We start from the raw sequence: 19,761 nt of genomic DNA, 5'->3' as shown, positions 1-19,761 counted from the left end.
ACATACCTCGATGTTAACACACATTCGACAGCTCTTATTTCTTTAGACAAGAAGAAAATAACCACAGCTTTATTTTATTCCAAATGTTTTTGTTTTTCTTTATTTCGATTGTAGGGCCCAGGCCTTTGACACTTCTGAAAGCACCCACACGCTCTATGCTGAACCTGGAGTCAAAGTCAGCACACAGCCAAGAGCTCAATTTGACATTTCAATGTTGTTAAATACTTGGAAAAAAGAAACAATTCCAGTACAACATCTTTAGTACAGCATCATGCACAGCCAGTGGAGGAACATGCATGTTCAATGCGAATGGAGGAGTGCTGTCGTCTGCACTGAGATGGTTTCTTATTTGCCATATTTACCGTAAATTAACAAATCTGTGGTTTCATCAGTTTTTTTTGCTCAGCACCATGAGAACAATCCAACATAGTGCTCTGCTACCCACAATGCTTTACGCTCACAATTGTACTGGAATTATAAACCTTCTGAAGAGAAAGGCTCAAACATGAGAAGGGGGAAAAGTAAGAATAGTGCGTTGAGTTGCCAATATCCTGATGAGCTCACCCCTGAAGCACACTCACTGCGGGGCCACACAGCACTCCCAGGCCACTAGCATGAGAAAAAAAACAAGTTAATGAAATAGAGGAGGGGGGGGGAAGCCCCGCTATCCTCGACTCCAGTTAGGTGATGTTCATCGCTCAGCACCTCACAAAGTGCACAAACACAGGCTTTAATGTTTCAGTTAATGCTCTCCCAATCCCCTCCTGCACGTTTTCAGCAGTGTGAGAGATACTCAAAATGTAGACGGAGAATAAAAAGAGGATTAACAGATCCAGAGCTAATACCATGACATTCCTCCGCTGTACAAATTGTTAATATCCTATAGGTTAGCTAAATGTGAGCTGGCCCTTTAAGTTATGTACAAAGAAACCCAACAGCAACCATTTCAGCAGTAAAATGAAATGCAAAAAAAAAACAATGTCACTTAACTTGTTTCTTTTATGGTTTAGAAAGTAATTTGATTACAATTAACCAAAAACGTGATGTTTAAGGTAATATATATATAATATATATTCATATGTCAAGGTTAAACAAAAAATCTACAAAGCAAAAAAAAAAGGCATATGTACATGTTCACCCTGTCCCAAGAAAACAATAAAGAGACCCAACTCTGTGGCGTTTACCAAATTCATACCGTACATCCCTCCTACCCTTTCCTCATGTGCTTCAAGTGCTGCGTCGTAACAAAGCACACGGGAGGTTAATGGTTCTGTGTGATGGCATCGGAGAGCTCGTCCCCGCGAAATCGCTAAAAATGAACCACTGTTGCTTTATCGGATGAAGGCGTAGATACGAACGGTAGCGGTCGCTGTGATGCACGTGCAATTTCCGAGTCTGTTGCACTGAACATGGGAGCCAGACTGGGCAGGCCATCACAGAGCCGACGCCGGGTACAGCCATGGATCTGTCACATTTCAAGGCATGCAACCAACACACCAATGTTCAACTTGCTCGTACCATTTCCATCACAAGGTTTTAGCTGATATTCTTGCAGTATGTGTTTTTTTTATGTAATACATATATGTGTGTGTGTGTGTGTGTGTGTAAACGTGTGTCTACTTGTGTGTGTGTGTCTACCAGGATGTCTGCCTTACTTTGACTGCACATTTTCTGTCACTATGTTTGATGGACTGTTGTGTCATAATATACCTAACATGTCTCAATGTGCAAGAAAGCAGCAGCATCTATTATTTTCTTAATTATCTTGAAGGAAAAATACTGAAAAAAAAGTAATCAAATGTTCACTGAGGAGCAGAGGAGCTGGCGACTTCCTGATGAGTTGATATGGGTATGTTGGTTTTTCTTTTGTTTCCTCAATTTTTGTTCAGAAACCAGAACAGCAGCTGCTGATGGGTCCGTTAAGCAGACGTGGTCTGGATGTTGTCCAGACATGGTCCTGGTGGCTCCTCCCCCTCCCCACCCCTGCACCCTTCCTCAGGCCTCCTGGGGGGCAGGCCTCTTGAGGTCCCTGATCTGTTTGACCAGGTAAGTCTTTTCATCGTTGAACTGTTCGTCCTCCGTTCTGTCGTTCTGGAACTTGCTGAGAAACTCGATGAGTTTGGTTTGGTTCTTCAGCAGGATGTCCAGGATGGGCTGCGTCTTGTTGGGGTTGGCCACAAACACCTGGTCGTTGAGGAAGAGGATGTTAATATGTGCAGATGTTGTACATCTTTGATGTGGTCAAAACTGTGTTTTAATTTTTTACCTTAAAAACATGGAAAGCCTCAAACTGGATGTTGCGGCTCTTGTCCCGTAGCAGGTTCATCATTAATTTGAGATTCTCTGGCTTGCTGATGTATTTCGTCATTATGGTGAAATTGTGTCGGTCAAGAAGCAACTCCCCCAGTAACTAGATCATTTCACAGCAAGAGACAGAAATAAATATTAATTTGAGTATATCATTTTGTTAAACTGACAGGCAGTTGCAGATTTGCCAATTTGACAGGCTCACTGCTTAACCCTCTAAACTCTGCAATAGAAATGGTCCGCCAGGGCCTACTTTGGTATTCTTGCTTATTGTGATGTCATTTCTTGGAGTATCTTCAAATACTTAATATCCCTCAAATGTGTACAACCTATACTAAAATGTTATGTCAGTCAATAAGCTATAATAATTGATTATAGTTTGAAATTGTATCATAAATTAAAAAAAAAATAATGATACAAAAATCTGACATGTTTTTTCATAAAATGTTACCAAATAAACACATAAAACTAACTGATCCAAGAGATTTCTAAATTTAGAAACATGAACAAAATATGTCTTGTCACGCTATAAGTAATTTGAACTATGCACATTTTTTAGTTTTTGATGTCTGCTTCTTTTTATGAGCAGATCGTGTGCGTTTTGATAGTAATGATGTCATCACATGCAAACAACAATCTCCCGCGGGCATTACGGGGCAATACTCTGGCACTACCGGCGCATTTCACCATGTTTTGTACTGCATGTACCGTAATGTAGTGACGTCATTACGATCGTATAACATGATGACACTAAAGACAAAAGCCTTAGTTTTTCTGCAGCAAAAAGAATGAATGCTCTATGTATTATGGCTTTTGTTTTAGATCGATTTAAACAGTCTCCCAGGGCCGCCTGTGGGAGATTTTTTTTAAGGGTTAAAGCCCCAATCTATAACTTCCTTGCCTACCTAAATGTTAAGCAGCATCATATCTTAAAACAGGCCAGTTTACTCCTTCATGCACAAACACTAGTAGTGTTAACAAACCTTAAACAGCATCAGAAATCAATAATAAACTTGATTAACAACTTGACAGAGATAGCAGGTTTCAATCGTGTGGCCAGTTTGTTTACATTTGGATTACAGATTGTGGTTTCAGCACTACAACATGCATGTTATTCAGATTAAGGTGAAAGTAGGAACTAAATATAGTCAAACACATAAGTGAAGAAACCACCAGATATTGACATGTGAAACATATAACGTGCTCCCGCCACTAGATGGCAGTCAGACAACACGGTGCTGGAGGTGGAATGGTTTTTAGAGAAACCAAACACTCTGACCAGACAACATCTTTAAATAGCTCTCTTACACCACTACATGAGACCTGTTTACTGACATGACCGACCCGGGATCCTTACCTTCAGGGACTGCCTTTTAGTCACGTAGTTTTCTGAGTGGAGTAACTTCTCATATTCACTAAAGAACTAGAGAGAAAGGAAGAGATAGTTAGAGAGAGAAGACAGAGACGAGAGAGAAAGAGTCATCTAAATGCGTCAAGTTGTGGTTTTCACAATTGCATCTGGGTTTCTTGTATCAAAACACAATGATAGGGAAGTAAGGGATTTCCCCCTCACAGACTAACGGCTACTTTGTGTTCACAGCCTACAAATTATGTCCCAAATGGCCGGTTTGATGTTGTTAAGGGAAGAGACTGCTAGCATGCCAAACACCCAGACTGCCACAGTTTTAATTTACATATAACTGCTGAAAAGACAACAGTTTGTAGAAATAGTAAATCTCAAACATGGTGAATTCCACTAAAAAGCTTTAAAAGACTGGTACATACTGCAATAAAGCAGTGGTGGAAGAAGTACTCAGATCCTTTACTTAAGTAAAAATAGAAATACCACAATCTAAAAAATTCTCCATTCAAGGTAAAAGTCCTGCATTCAAAATGTTACAGAAGTATTAGCATCAAATATACTTAAAGTACGAAAAAGTAAAAGTACTCATTATGCAGAATGGCTCCTTTCAAAGTGTTAGATTATTAAAGAATATTATATTGTTCTGTTTGTATCACTAACGAGTACATGTAAGAGCATTTTAATGTTGTAGTTCATCAATGTGGAGCTAACATACTTTGTATACTACGGTGTAGATAATAACTTTATATAGCACCTTTCAAAACAAAGTTGCAAAGTGCTTTACAATAATAACACGATAAAAGATATAAACGAGATAAAATCCTTTAAATAGTTACAACAATATACCATCAGTTAAGAAAAAAACATAAGATAAAAGTCTTAAAAGAGTCTTAAGAAGAGATTTAAGGGAAGATACTGAGTTTGCCTGCCTGAGATCCTAGTAGTAATGCATCATATCAAATAAGCGTACATGTTTTTTTAAATGTAAAAAGTATCTAGTAACTATAAGTTTTGAATAAATGTAGTGGAGTAAAAAGTATGATATTTCCCTGAATGTAGTGGATTAGAAGTGTAAAGTAGCAGAAAATGGAAATACTCAATAAAGTATATTAAAAGTGGACTTGAGTAAAACAAGTTTAGCTACATTCCACCACTAATAAAGCTGCAGCTATAGAGTAATTAATAATTGATTAATTATTCTTTGTTCCATTTGTTTGTTGAGATGAACTCTGTACTGATGAATATTTAAAACAAAATACATTTTGTTATCTACTCGTTTAGCTGCCAATAAACATTAGTGGTAAGGATACATCATTTCTTCCCTCTATGATGTCATGGCCACTTTAAGCAATTCTATCACACTTTGGGTGAATCCACTGTTTTTAAATACTAAGTGAGTGTGGACTTACTCTGTCATAATGTTGCTCCAGAAACTCTGCGCTCAGTAGCTTGTGTCTTGTGAGGAGGTCCTGGAAATAGAATAGACAATGCAGACTATGAGAGATAAATTCAGACCTAATGGATATCACTTAGCCTGGTCCCATTTGTCTCCTTTTAGGACATTGTAGATACAACAAACTGAAGCACATGCAGAAATAATCCTTCAAATAATAATAATTATAAAAAAATTAAAAAAATTAGACAGAAAAAATGTTTTGGGTTACAGTATTATTTCTGGACATAATCCTTCTCAAAGACATAAGACGGCTGGTTTATCTGTTGAAATTACGTCAGCAAAGTAATCCTTTATTGGACTGAATAAAATTGCTTTGTAATAAAAATAAATCTTAGCTTTAATGCCAGAATTAAAATCTGACTACTAGGTATTCATTAAGCAGTGGTGTTTAAGTTTCTAGCAATAATAGTAATAGTAGTAATAGCACAAGATTTCAAATTCACCTTCTGATAGAAGTCTGGACAATCGGCAAACGACTGGTAGTGGTTTAACTGTCATTTAGATAATTGATTAATCAGTTTGAGTATTTTTTAAGAAAAAAAAAGTCTAAATTCTCTGATTCCAGCTTCTTAAATTTGAATATTTTCTGGTTTCTTTACTCCTCTATGACAGTAAACTGAATATCTTTGAGTTGTGGACAAAACAAGACATTTGAGGACGTCATCTTGGACTTTGGGAAACACTGGGCGCCATTTTTCACCATTTTCTGACATTTAATAAACAAAACAACTAATCGATTAATAGAGAAAATAATAATTAATCAATAATAAAAATGATCGTTAGTTGAAGCTTACTAAATCTGATGTCATACTTAATCAGAAACTAATTTAAGTTAAACATTAAGGAGATTTTGACAAGGTTTCCACAACAACCACTGAGACTTTCTGTTTTGAAAACTCAAGGCAGATTCATGGCCGCACAATTGATGCGTCTCCAAATCAAGACATAACTTTGTGTGTGAACCCCCTCTGTCCCATTATAACAGCCATTGTTGGCTCCTCAACCTCCAAGTCTGTTTGTGTCAGCGTGTCGTTATAATTACAATATCAGCAGCAGCTTGTACTTGCAGCCAACACATCGTCAAATTTGCTGATGAGCTTAGTTATTTACGATGATTCATATTATATCATGTAAACAAACCACAATCAGCAAAGTAGCAGGAAGAAGGAGATGTGGATGCTGAAGAGAGATCAAACTGTAAACAATAGCTCTGCTAATCATTTACAATATATCAGTGAGTTACTATGTGTGACGACCCCTCCCCACCACTAGGTGTGTGTTGGCTCGCTGGTCTCTTTTGTTTCTTGCAGGCTCTGGTTGAGGCGGGGACATGAGGACATGATGGGTTGATGAGCTACACCTGGGCCCGGTGTAGCGCTGACTATAAAACCCTCTTCGCCATTCAGAACGCGCTCTCTCTCCATGCACGCACATCACTCCATTCCTGTGGACATCGCGGCGCGGCTATTCTTCCTCTTTTTCTATATGCACTCACACACATGCATCCATGCACTCCTACACCACTGATTACTGATTATGATCTATACATTTATTCATTAATTGGTGTTTTGTAAATAAACTCTGTTACTTTTTGCATTTACCTCGTCTCCACTCCCATTTTTGTTGCAACCTAAGAGCCGGGTTGTAACAAAATGTAAGGAGTCCCACTTTACTCAAAACAACATTTGCAAAATAGCTGAACAAGTGAGCCAACTTACTTTGAAAGTGGCAAATGCGTCTGAGGCGATGTCGAAAGTAGACATCTCCACGTATCTGAAGAAGTCGTAAAACTGCTCTGACCACAGTGTGATTTTGGCCAGCGGTTCATGTCTGATGCACTCCCTCAACATGATACCACAGTTTAGGGCAATCTCTGGAGACTCGTACCTGCACAAAACAGCAACATGTGACAAGGACTTAATCATTTTTATTTTTTATTTTGCAAATTACTTCATTTATCCAGATTTTAGTGCTACATAAATAAGCTTTATTATTAGGGATATTGTTGCTTTTTAAATGGCCTAATGAAATGAAAGAACACAGAAGGGCAACGCGTTTTGTTTTTCAGCTGAGATCACTTTGGTTGTGTCTGGTTGCTATGATACAGAATATCCGCAGAAGTAAAAATGTCTACACAAGGTAGAATACTTGCTCTGGATATATGCAAAATATGCAACGCTCCCATTGCAAAGAATTTAAAAAGAAAAAATGTGAACATAGCTGTTGTGGCGGTTGCTTACATTCCCTGCGGTTGGCTTGTCAATGGCGCGGTACTGCAATATTGCGACAGCTTTAAGTTATAGTGACCTTGAGCTTTGAACACGAAAAACGAATCAGTTCATACTTGGGTCCAAGTGGCTGTCAAATTTGAAGAATTTCTCTCCAGGCGTTCCTGAGATATCATGTTCACGAGAATAGTACGGACGGACGAACAACCCGAAAACATTATACATAATACCTCTGGCCACATCTGTCGCTGGCGCAGAGGCTTAAAAACTATTAAATCTTTTTACACAATGGGGTTGTATTGTCTTTAAGTATAATGAGCATTTCCTTCTGTACACTCAAAGTCATGATTTAAATCCAAATATTATCATCTTTATCAGTTGTTTTTGTCTCGCCTCATGGAGCACAGGAACACCTGCTGAAGAGGATCACCCGCAGTATATGAAACTTATATCACAGGAAGCTCGACAGGCTCAGTTTCTACCAAAGTTTAATGTTGCTTTGGAAAGAAATAACTGCTTTATTGGCAAAAACATCTGAGCCCATTTTCATTCTTCTTCTTGAGGCAGCAGTTAGACCATTTGAAAACAGGTGCTTTAATTTCCCTTTATGTTAGAAAGTTACTTAGGAAGTTGCTAGATCTTTTTTAAATAACGTGTTAACATAAATACTGAATACTTTAAAAGATCAAGGGGAGCGTGATTACTCTCTGAGCTTGTGTGTGTGTGCCTCTTTACCCTTTAAGCAACATGAAGAGGATATTCTGCTGGGTGCAGAGGTACTCCACCGTGGGCGTCCGGGTGCCGATCTGACGCCTCAGGATGTTGTTGAAGATCTGAGCCACATCTTTCTTACCCTGGTGGAAAAAGATAATTCATAAAATGAGGCTTGATAAAGCAGACGTTTATTTATGCAATATAATAGAGAACACAACACACAAAAAGGTTATACAACACACTTCCAAACTGACAATGCAATCAGGAGCTAGAGAAGGGTGGAATGAGGAAGATATGTCAAAACTAGCTGATAAATGAAATAAATAAATTGAACTTGCTTTGGTGTTTCAGCATAGAGAGAGAAAAGACAGATGTCCTCTTAAGATAATGACAAGGTTATTGACAAATAGCTACCAATAAAGGTCATCAAACTGACAAAAATTCAGCATACACCAAATTTGACTTCCTAAAATGTTTAATCACTGTCACATTTTTATGTTGCATGCTTGTGATTTACAATTCTTCACCAGCTTCTCTTTGTACAAGGAGGGAGGGTGAGAGAGGGTAAAAGAGGAAGAGAGAGAGATCACACAACACAATGAGTCATCCTGTGATAGGGTGAGTCAGGGAGGCCTGCAGCAGCAGTTATTACACAGCACCAGTCTGACATATTGCAGGGAGACGTGAGTTTGCCCACATAATCGACATAGGCAGATGTGCACATTTTCAAAACATATGCATCCTTTTCTCATGCTCACAAGACGCAATCGCTGTGTGGAAACCTCAAATAAACTTTGACCACTTTACTGCGTCAATCTCATTCATTAGCCTAAACGTTTTTCTCCCTCACTCCCATGAAATACACAAAGTCTCACCTCAAAGTCGATGAGCTGCAGGTCCGCTATTAGGGTGCTGAGCAAGCCGCTGTTGTAGAGCTCCTGGGCAAGCTGGGCCACTGCTTCTGTTTGGGGCTCTTTCTCATTAGTCCCATAAAGGATCTCCTTCATGGCCACCAGGCTTTTTGACACCTCCTCTGTGGCCTGAGTCATACAAACACACATACACGTTATAGTATTTCAAAGCTACTTCAAACTTGCTTTCAGCCTCCAAAAGAGTGATGAGATGAAACAAGATTCCCCCTACCTTCTCAGCCTTTTTGTCAGAAATGTCATGCTTCTCAAGCACGTTCATGCTGTCCTTAAGGTTCTTGACGATGTCCGCCGGCGACTTGTGGGACTTGCCAAAGGGGAAAGGCATGGCGGAGGGTTACCACGAGCAACCAGGCAGCGGACTGTCCACCTGAGGAATGAAATGTAGAACTGGATCAGAGCCTGTAAAGATGGAGGGACTGCTGAGATGAGAACTAAGACTACATCCACACTAGGTTTTAGTCTGGAAGGACAGAAAGGAAGACCTTTGAAAACGATGACACAGCCACCCACGTTAGCTTCTTGATTGGGTCTTATCAGTCATGACGTGTGTTCGTCACGCCCCATCATGTGAATCTTTTCCAGATGAAAACAAACGACATCAGCCTCGACCACCAGTGGTTAATTTCAACATGATAACGAGTTACAAGCGTAGCTGACCTTGTTGTCGATGCTAGCAGCTGTTGTGCAGTTAAATTCCGCATTTTACGATGCTACTACTGCCTATTATTCAAGCGCTTTATATCAATTCCCATGTCCAGCACTGCTTCATGTTTACACCGACACGCACATACCCAGTGTTTGTGAATGGTCATGTTATATGCCTTTTCAAGCGTGGTAGTATGGACGGAGATAGACAGCCCTAAAACGCTCGTCTGGACAGAGATTAAAATGCTGTTTTAAAACAAAATGTGTGGATGTAGCCAAAGAGCGTGTAAAAAAAACCCAGCAGACCTACAGACAGACCTACATTAATGTTGTCTTACTGTATAAAACAAAATCTTAATTAACAGATGACCTACAAAAACAACATGATCTTTCCAGTCAATATCTTTGTAATACTCAAAGCTCATGCTTAGCTCAAGCTAACACGTAGTCATAGAAAAGTACAGAAATAGGTGGTGTAGTAGGTGGAGAGGGTGATTACAAATATATAGCCAGTGACTCGCAAATGATTCAGAAGCAGTGCTCATGCAAACATAGTAATGACACCATGCAAGTCTGGACAAATGCTGACAAAACAGAGCTTAAGAATGATAACAGTAGATACAACACGTATTGTCTGCGTCACCTCTACAAAACACTTGTGTATTAAGTTCATATGATTGGGTGATGCGTTAGGATTAGGCAATATATCAATATTGTGACATGAGACTAGATATCCTAATATGGCAGAAGTGTTGTCTTTTCCTGGTTTTACAGGCTGCATTACAGTAAAGTGATGTCCTTTTTTGAACTTACCAGACTCTTCTAGCTGTTTGATTATTTGCCTTTACTCACTTAGTCATTATATCCACATTACTGATGATTATCAAAAATATCATTATGAAAATATTTTTTAAAAGCACCAAAGGTTAACCATACGATAACGTCATCGAGGTATTTGGTCAGAGTATTGTGATATTTGATTTTCTCATATTGCCCAGCCCTATGATGCATTGGATTCCAGGATGTGTTCTTTTTTTAAATGGAAAGTATGGAAAAAAATAACTATTGTGACATTTTTTATATGTTATACACTGTAAATGAATCACAATTACCTATTAAAATGACTCACTGAACCCTCACGTACACTACCACTCCCCTGCCTGTCACTTGTTGCTCATGGGTTAGGTAAGTACTTGATATTGCATTATACTGTCTCATATGTTATTTAAACTTTGGCACCAGTGTTGTAATACTTCCTTTTGCGTTACTGGGGTAGAGATATTTCCTTTCTTTTACATTTAAATTAAATCTATATTACACATATTACATATACATTAGGGCTGCAACTAATAATAATGTTCATTGTTGATTATTTTCTTATTTAATCGATTAGTTGTTTGGTCTATAAAATGTCAGAAAATGGTGAAAAATGTCGATCAGTGTTTCCAAAAGCCCAAGATGACGTCTTCAAATGTCTTGTTTTGTTCACAACTCAAAGATATTCAGTTTACTGTCATAGAGGAGTAGAGACACCTGATAATGTTCACATTTAAGAAGCTGGAATCAGAGAATTTTGACTTTTTTTTTCTTAAAAAATGACTCAAACCGATTAATCGATTAGCAAAATAGTTGGAGATTAATTTAATAGTTCACAAATAATCGATTACATGGATTAATTGTTGCAGCTCTAACATACATACCCTTTACCTACTCAGGGATGTGCTTTCCTATAATATCATCGATGTGTTTCTTCCTATATAGCACTTGTCAAAATACTACTATTGTTCTTGTGTTTCTTGACAGTATTGTGAGTCACCCTATGATTTCTAGGCCAAGTGTAGAGTACCAAAAACAACAGCAGACAGAGAGAGAGAAGAAGGAAGCGCTGTTGGAGCTTATCCCCAAAAAAGGTTCTGTTGGTGGGCCAAGTCTAGTTAAAGTTCCATGCCAGGTAAATATTGAATATACAAACAGCTCGAGGAAATGGGACGTAAATAACTTGTGAATGTTATATCTAGATCTGACCTTTGATGCCCCATTGAGCAATAGTTCAATCTTGTGAATCTTCTGGTCATTGTCAGTAAATGATTAACAAAGCAAGGTTTACTATAACATAGATTTACTTACACCATGACACAGCCTCAGCCCTTTGTATGACCCTGAACAGCAACTAACAAATCCAAGTAAACACCTCGTCACAATAAACATGCAGTACTTTCTCAGGTAACTAATTTAGGTCATACCCATTGAGTCTCCTCTCTACAATAACCTCTAACCCAGAAACAAAACTGAACCAAGCAAAGACCATATCTCACTGCTGCTCTTATTTAACTAGGTTACAAGGACCCTTATCTACACAACTCCCCGACCCACCCAACCACCTTACATAAACTAAGGCACTACAGCCAAAGTTTTCTGAACAGACCAGAAGTAAGCCGAGAAAGCCTCAAAGAGTGTAATCAGCAACACAACAGCTTTAAATGTGCTTCTTTGTTCATATCGTTAGGGATGCACCAATACAACTTTTTCAGTCCTGATACCAATACCGATCCGATACTAGTGTTTAATTAATAAGCTGTATGCCTCAATGTGTGGAAGTGAATGGGATCAATCATTCTTTCAAACTTAAGTTTTAAGTATTTTATGTGTATGGCAACAGCAGGCTTGACTTAAGCATTGCTATGCCTATGTATTTATATATATTTTTCTCAGGAAATGTGCAATATTATACATGTTTTTCTACTGCGTCTTTGGTGTACTGTAATGTCTTGTTGGCCATGTATTGTTTTAAGGTGATTTGCAGCTGTGTTCAGCACTATTGCCCAAGCAAAAACTTAAACAGGAATTGAAATTCCATTATATAATGTAGTCTATATAGTATATAAACATAGAACTGAACTGAATATATAGACCCCATTGTCATCAATATTCGATCCAGAAACATACCCATTTCTCAGCATTTTGTATTTACTTATTTGCATTGTGGTTATTTGTCATATATTGCACATCTTAATGCAAATATTTGTACATATTTCTTATATTCTCATTTTTAGGGATGTACTGATACTGGATTGGATATTGGGCTGATATGGACTCAAATAGCTGAATCGGATATCAGCGACAATGGGACCGATCTATTCAGTTCAATTCTATGTTTATATACCATATACATTATATACTGGCATTTTAATTCCCGTTTACGTTTTGACCAGTTTGTTGCTGCATTAGAAGGGTTTACAGTTGAATGTAATCCTTGATAATTTTGGAAGATTTTTATCAAGTTGCTGGTTTACGATTTATTATTTTAATAATAAATATCAATTCAGTAAATTTATATCTATGTATTTATTTTTACATTTTGTTTTACTAAGTTAAGAAAGCAATGTTTAAGTCAAACCTGATGTTGCCTTACACATAAAAGAATGATTCCAGTCACTTCCACATAATGAGGCATTCAGCTTATTAATTAAACACTTGTATTGGGTCGGTGCACCCCTAATTTCTTCATATTTATAAAAAAGTAACGCCCCAATTTCCCCCCGGGGATCAATAAAGTATTTCTGATTCTGATATCAATCCCACCATAATCATGATCATCATCATCATTTTAGCAAAGACAATTTTCATTAAACCTGCTTCACTTTGAGACATCTGTTTCCAGCATGATAATGAGGTTTGCCACAAAACATCAACACAAGTCACTTAAAGGTAAACATCAGACACTAAGAGGCACTGATCTAAAAGTCTGTCACCAACCTGTTGACCTGCTCGGATCCTCTAAACACTGAAACTGAACACAAACCCTGGAGTAGTCACACTCGTCCTCTTAGGTCTTGGCAGTGAGTCCACATTTAGAAAGCAACCCTGGAGCCAGGAATATAAACCCAAGTGGGAGGTGCCGTCCACCATTCGTATATGATGTGTCATGTGTGAGTTGAAATAGAAAACGTGTCCCCCGGGTTCACTAGCGGTGACCGAAGCACTTAAATTGTGTTTGCTTACATCTCTTTATTAATCTGGAACACACCTCAACTTCGCCAGGTGGCCAAATCCGTCTGTCGCACACAGACTTAATGCTCGTTAATGTAGCCAGCAGGCAGGGAGCAGAACCGCCTCTCTCCTCCTGACCCGCTGCAGTGACACTGGCAGTGACGCAAATAGGAGGGAAACATATGGCAGGTTCAACATCAGCTGGTCGCAGCTAACCAGCAATGACTCCCTTACTAATCAGGTGCTGGAGTGATGTTAGGCCAACAAATGTCAAAGGTGGCTATGAGCCTGACTTCTCCTAATAACTGAGGGAAAGGAAGTCAAAACCCCTGGCGACTCTATTAAAGGAAACCCTAGGCTTTATATATCCGCGACTACAACAGTCAGTAGAGCCTGAAGTATAGTTACCCCCCCAGAAAACAAACTAAACAGTATCAGAAGACAGCTCAAACGTCACCCCCACCTTTCAGTCGAGAGAGCAGCTCTGCTATCATCTCTCCACATCAGATCTGCTCCCTCTGCAGTCTTTCAAAGCACAGCTCAAGACCCACCTCTTTTCTTTGGCTTTTGAATGTACTTGAATTGTGATTACTAATTGGCCTTTTATAATGCTCATTATAACAGTCTTTTACTCATGGATTTTATCTTCTGTCTCTGTCTGTGGATGTGTGAGATTTTGTTGTCTGCTCTGTTGACCTGTTTTTATTCTGCCTATGTTTGTAAAGCACTTTGGTCAGCTCATGTTGTTTTAAATGTGCTATAGAAATAAATTTGACTTGACTATCATCTGACAGTAAGCTAGCCACCACTGAGAGCAGCTATTATTTACATGTGTCACAAACTACTCCAAAGCTATCTAATGTTATAGACAAGTATAACTTAACAAACTACAACAAGCTGCAAACCCTGCAGACCCAGTTATAAGCTGGCCAACATGCCAGTGAGCACCACCCCTCTCTGCTATATCCATTCCTGGTTTGTGATGGTGTGAAGCCTGCACACTTTGCGCAATCAATGCTAACAAAATGGATACTTGCTCACCAGCAGTAATTATGTAGCTACTAGCAAATGCAAGACATCTTTTATCTTTATCTTTTATTCGGATCTCCATTAGCTGTGGCTGAAGCCCAGCTATTCTTCCTGGAGTCCACTTAAATCACTGTGAACTGTTAGGCTACATTTCAGTACACAATCACATTACAATCTTTACCAACAATGACCACAACCATCAAAAGTGACAGCAACAAGACACAACAATATTTAAGACACAACACAGGACCTACTGTAGGTTCAAGTTAATACTATTCACAGAGTATAGAGGTAAATATGATTCATTAGTGGTTGGACCATATAGCATATTATGTCAAAATACTAAAACAGAACAAGCAACAACTTCTTTTACCATAAGTACCATCTTAATAATGCAGAGCCCGCAGTGAAATATGTGATTCAACCACCTTTTACCTTTCACTTTGACCCACTTACTTATGAATCTAAGCTAACATGGCCTATAATATTCAATCACTGTCCACCAAACAACAGAGTGCTACTGTTGGTTTGCTTTGTGGGAAGTGTCGACACACAGGAGGCCTCGGCAGGCCTATAATGCTTACAAACCCTCTCTATCTGCTTTAGCTTTATTATTCACTTTGAACTGTTAGTGCTACATTTCAGTACATAATCACATTACTATCCTTACCAACAATGACCACAACATCACAAAGCGACAGCAATAACAACAATATTTAAGACAACCCAACACAGGACCTATAGGTTCAAGTTAATACTATTCACAGTGTATAGAGGCAAATATGATTCATTAGTGGTTGGACCATAGTATATTATGTCAAAATACAAAAACATACAAAAACAGAACAAGCAACAACTTCTTTTACCATAAGTACCATCTTACCATCTTAATAATGCAGAGCCTGCAGTGAAATATGTGATTCAGACACCTTTTACCTTTCACTTTGACCACTTACAGCTAGCTAGCTGCTCTCAGTAGAGCCTGAAGTATAGTTACACCCCCAAAAAACAAGCTAAACAGTGTCAGAAGACAGTTCACCCCCACCCTTCATGTGGAGACAGCAGCTCTGCTATCATCTGACAGTCAGCTAGCCACCTCTGAGATCTAGCTAATGCCAGCCCAGTCATCTAGATAGCTTATTATACATGTGTCACAAACTACTCCAATGTTGAGACAAGTATAACTTAACAAACTCCAACAAGCTGGAGCTCAAGCTGGCCAGCATGACAGTGAGCACCGCCCCTCTCTGCTATCATCCATGCCTGGTTTGTGATGGTGTGAATTCAGCCTGCACACTTTGCGCAATCAATGCTAACAAAATGGATACTTGCTCACCAGCAGTAATGATGTGGCAAAGCATAAATGCAAGACATCTAATAATGCAGAGTGAGATATGTGATTCAGACACCTTTTACCTCTCACTTACTGTTGAATCTAAGCGAACGTGGCCTATAATAATTCAATCACTGTGCACCAGACAACAGAGTGCTACTGCTGGCTTGCTTTGTGGGAAGTGTCGACACACACAGAGGGAAGGCCTCTGCAGGCCTATAATGCTTACAACCCTTCTCTATCTGCTTTAGCTTGATTTAAAACAGCGTAGACTGCAGGAAGTACATTTATCACAGCCTGATTTGTAACAGTAATGATGCTAACAGTTAGCTAGCCCTCGTTAGCATAGGTAGCCAGGCCTAGCTCATCTCAGGCTAGTAACGTTTCAAGATTCAAGTGTTATTTGCCATTTGCACCTATAAGTACATTACATATATACATATATATATATATATATATATATATATATATATATATATATATATATATATATATATATATATATATATATATATATATATATACCGAGTCAGCTTTAAGAAAATAAAAAAGGTAGAAAAGGCACAGGGTAATTACAGTACAAAATAAGTAGCACATTCAACTCAACACAATAAATAAATAAATTAAAAATATAAAACGCCCTCAGTGTAGTCAATAAATAAACTAAAATACCCTCTGCATATGAACGATACCCACCAGAATACAAATATACAGTATATAAATAAATACTTCCAAAACTGGATACAAAATAAATGCAAAAATAAATAAATTTATAAATTTATAAAAATAAATGCAAAAATAAATAAATAAATGCAAAAATAAATAAGTACATTTAAATATTTATAAAAATAAATACACAAATACATAAAAGGGAAAATTAAACAGAAACCCAAATAGATAAAGGATTAAATTATTAATTGATTTCATGGTTAAATTCATTTTTAATATCTGTGCTACATTTAATGATATTTATTTATTCATTAATTTATTAAGTTATGTTTGGTGTTGGCAGGTTGTTTTGAAGTGAGGTTGTATGAGGTACTTATTGTATTACCTACAGTAGATGGAGTTTGGAGAAACAGGAGTACCAACACAAAACACAAAAGCAATGTACTGCCAACTAAACTATATATATATATATATATATATATATATATATATATATATATATATATATATATATATATATGCTCCATGACCATGTTAAAAAGAACTTGTAACTCTCATAAAAATATTTAAAAAAAAAGAAATAATTAATATATTTCAGACAATTATACAGGAAGTTTTTTTCCCCCAGGCCATAAGACTTTTAAATAAATAATTCATACGACACCTTCTCACACAAAAATATATCTTATACTGTATATACTGTATATGTTCTAAATATATATATGTTCTTAATATGCACATATATAACACTTGTACAAATTATTTCCTTTTATAATTGTAATGTAATATAACTTATTATTATTTTAATGGAGCTTCCCAGCAAAAAGTATTTCACACGTTTGTACCTGTATAACCGACTGACAATATACCCCACACCTCACCTCCATACCATTATTGACACACAGTACACCTGAACTGAATGGACTGTAATGCTGTGCAATATGCTGCCTTCCACTGTGTAATTGTCTGAAATATATTCTTTTTTTTTTTTAAATATATATTTTTGAGAGTTACAAGTTCTTTTAACATGGTCATGGAGCATATATATATACTGTATATTTGTATTCTGGTGGGTATCGTTCCTATGCAGAGGGTAGTTTAGTTTATTTATTGACTACACTCAGGGCGTTTTATATTTTAATAATTTATTTGTGTATTTATTTTGATAAATTTTGAAATGTATTTATTTATTTTTGCATTTATTTTGTATTCAGTTTTGGAAGTATTTATTTATATACTGTATATTTGTATTCTGGTGGGTATCGTTCCTTATGCAGAGGGTAGTTTATTTATTGACTACACTGAGGGCGTTTTATATTTTAATAATGTATTTATTTATTTATTGTGTTGAGTTGAATGTGCTACTTATTTTGTACTGTAATTACCTTGTGCCTTTTCTACCTTTTTTTTCTTTTCTTAAAGCTGACTCGGTGTAAACTGCTCAGAATGTACTTATTTATAGGAGCAAATGGCAAATAAAACATATTGAATTGAATCTAAGAAGGCAGCATATTGCACAGCATTACAGTGCATTCAGTTCAGGTGTGTCAATAATGGTAAATGGAGGTGTATTTGTGTCCCTCTTTAATGTCCTTTGCCATTAGTCTTATTGTAGCTAGGAAGAAGCTGTTGTCTGACTTTTTAGCACATCATCAACAGCAATGATAGACTCAGATAACACGTTTTAACTCGTTAAAAAGCTGCACAACAGGCTAACTAACACATGTAGCTAGCTAACTTTAATGCAAGCTAATGCTAGCTGAAGTAGCCACCATTAGCTGTATATATATATATATAACGTAGCTATAGTGACGTTACCTTGTAAATGTCGTTTCCCCCGGTTTGTGAAGACAGCAGCTCAGGTACTCCTTTAGATTAAACCCTGCTGTGTTTTCCTCGTCCCCTGTTAGTAGCTCCTGTAGTTAGTAGAGCAGCCAGCCTCTCAGTTGTTTCCTAGTTGTGTCTCTGAGCTCGTCTGGTGACGCTAACAGCAGTTAGAGGACGTCACTGACGTCACTGCAGCAGCAGCAGTCTACTGCCTCCTCTGGACGGCTGGTGTCATGGCAACTAGTGGTTATTGCACTGCGCGAGGACGGCAGGTGACCGTAGGGGGGCGCGCGCTCACCCCCATGCACAGCTGCTGGTGTTATTTATCTGAACTATTACAGATGTTCTCAGTCGCTTATGCCCAAGTCTTAACTTTCTCTAAACTATAAGTTTTAACCCTCCTGTTACCTTCAAATTTACTAACATCTTTTATCCTTGGGGTCAATTTGACCCCAGCAATTTAAACCTCCAGAAATTGATTATAATTCAAATTGTTACTCAAGTTTATGTGTCAGGTACTTTATGTTTGTTTGTTGACTACCTAAATAGCCCTTTAAATAAAATCAATATCTTCATGGGAACCATATTTTGCCGCCCCCAAAGCGTGGGGAAATATCAAAGTTCTCGCGAGAATGATGTTTCCCCTCCCCCATGTCGTGTGAACTATCAGTGGTTCTCGCACTACTACAGTTATGGTTACGTTAGGTTAGGGCCCTAAAGCTTTTTGAAGATTATAAAGTTGCATGTTATAGTGACCTCAATATCATCCAAAACAAATGTGTGTAAAATGTTGATATTTCTTATATGTTTTATACAGCTAAAACAGCCTGGGGTCAAATTGACCCCAAAGAACACCGATGCGTACAGCATGTGTACAGGACATTGAAAACATATCATCATTTTAATTTTATGTTTACCCAGTTGTCCCCATTAAATTAGGAAAAGTCATTAAATATGAAGCAAAAATAATGATGTCATTCATTTATTTAAAGACGTTAAACATTGAATGGGGTCAAATTGACCCCAAAAATAATAGGAGGGTTAAGTCCTTCATGCTGGTAGCCATCAGGCTCCACAACCAAGGCTGACCCCCATATGAGAACTATGAGGACTTTAAGAACTTTAAACATGCACTATCTGCAATTATCTTGGACTCTAACCACTGACACACTTTACACTTACTTTACACTATACATCCTATATACCACTTTATACACTGCACATATGTACATATTACATTTATTTATTGTACATACTACATTTATTTA

General features: G+C 37.6%; 1 protein-coding gene across 1 annotated transcript; it reads right to left on the bottom strand.

Moving 5' to 3' along the window:
- Nucleotides 1-68: 68 nt before the first annotated feature.
- Nucleotides 69-18,643, bottom strand: cab39 (calcium binding protein 39). Its single transcript, XM_074641289.1, has 9 exons — nucleotides 18,485-18,643; nucleotides 9,212-9,367; nucleotides 8,944-9,108; nucleotides 8,090-8,208; nucleotides 6,845-7,013; nucleotides 5,080-5,139; nucleotides 3,665-3,730; nucleotides 2,267-2,410; nucleotides 69-2,184 (listed from the first exon to the last, which is right to left on the bottom strand). The coding sequence occupies exons 2-9, from the start codon at nucleotides 9,323-9,325 to the stop codon at nucleotides 1,996-1,998; spliced, it is 1,026 nt and encodes a 341-aa protein (XP_074497390.1). The 5' UTR covers nucleotides 9,326-9,367; nucleotides 18,485-18,643; the 3' UTR covers nucleotides 69-1,995.
- Nucleotides 18,644-19,761: the final 1,118 nt, after the last annotated feature.

Source organism: Sebastes fasciatus, chromosome 7 (assembly GCF_043250625.1).
Source record: "Sebastes fasciatus isolate fSebFas1 chromosome 7, fSebFas1.pri, whole genome shotgun sequence".
NCBI classification, from domain to species: domain Eukaryota; kingdom Metazoa; phylum Chordata; class Actinopteri; order Perciformes; family Sebastidae; genus Sebastes; species Sebastes fasciatus.
This window is presented reverse-complemented; position numbering and strand designations above follow the sequence as displayed.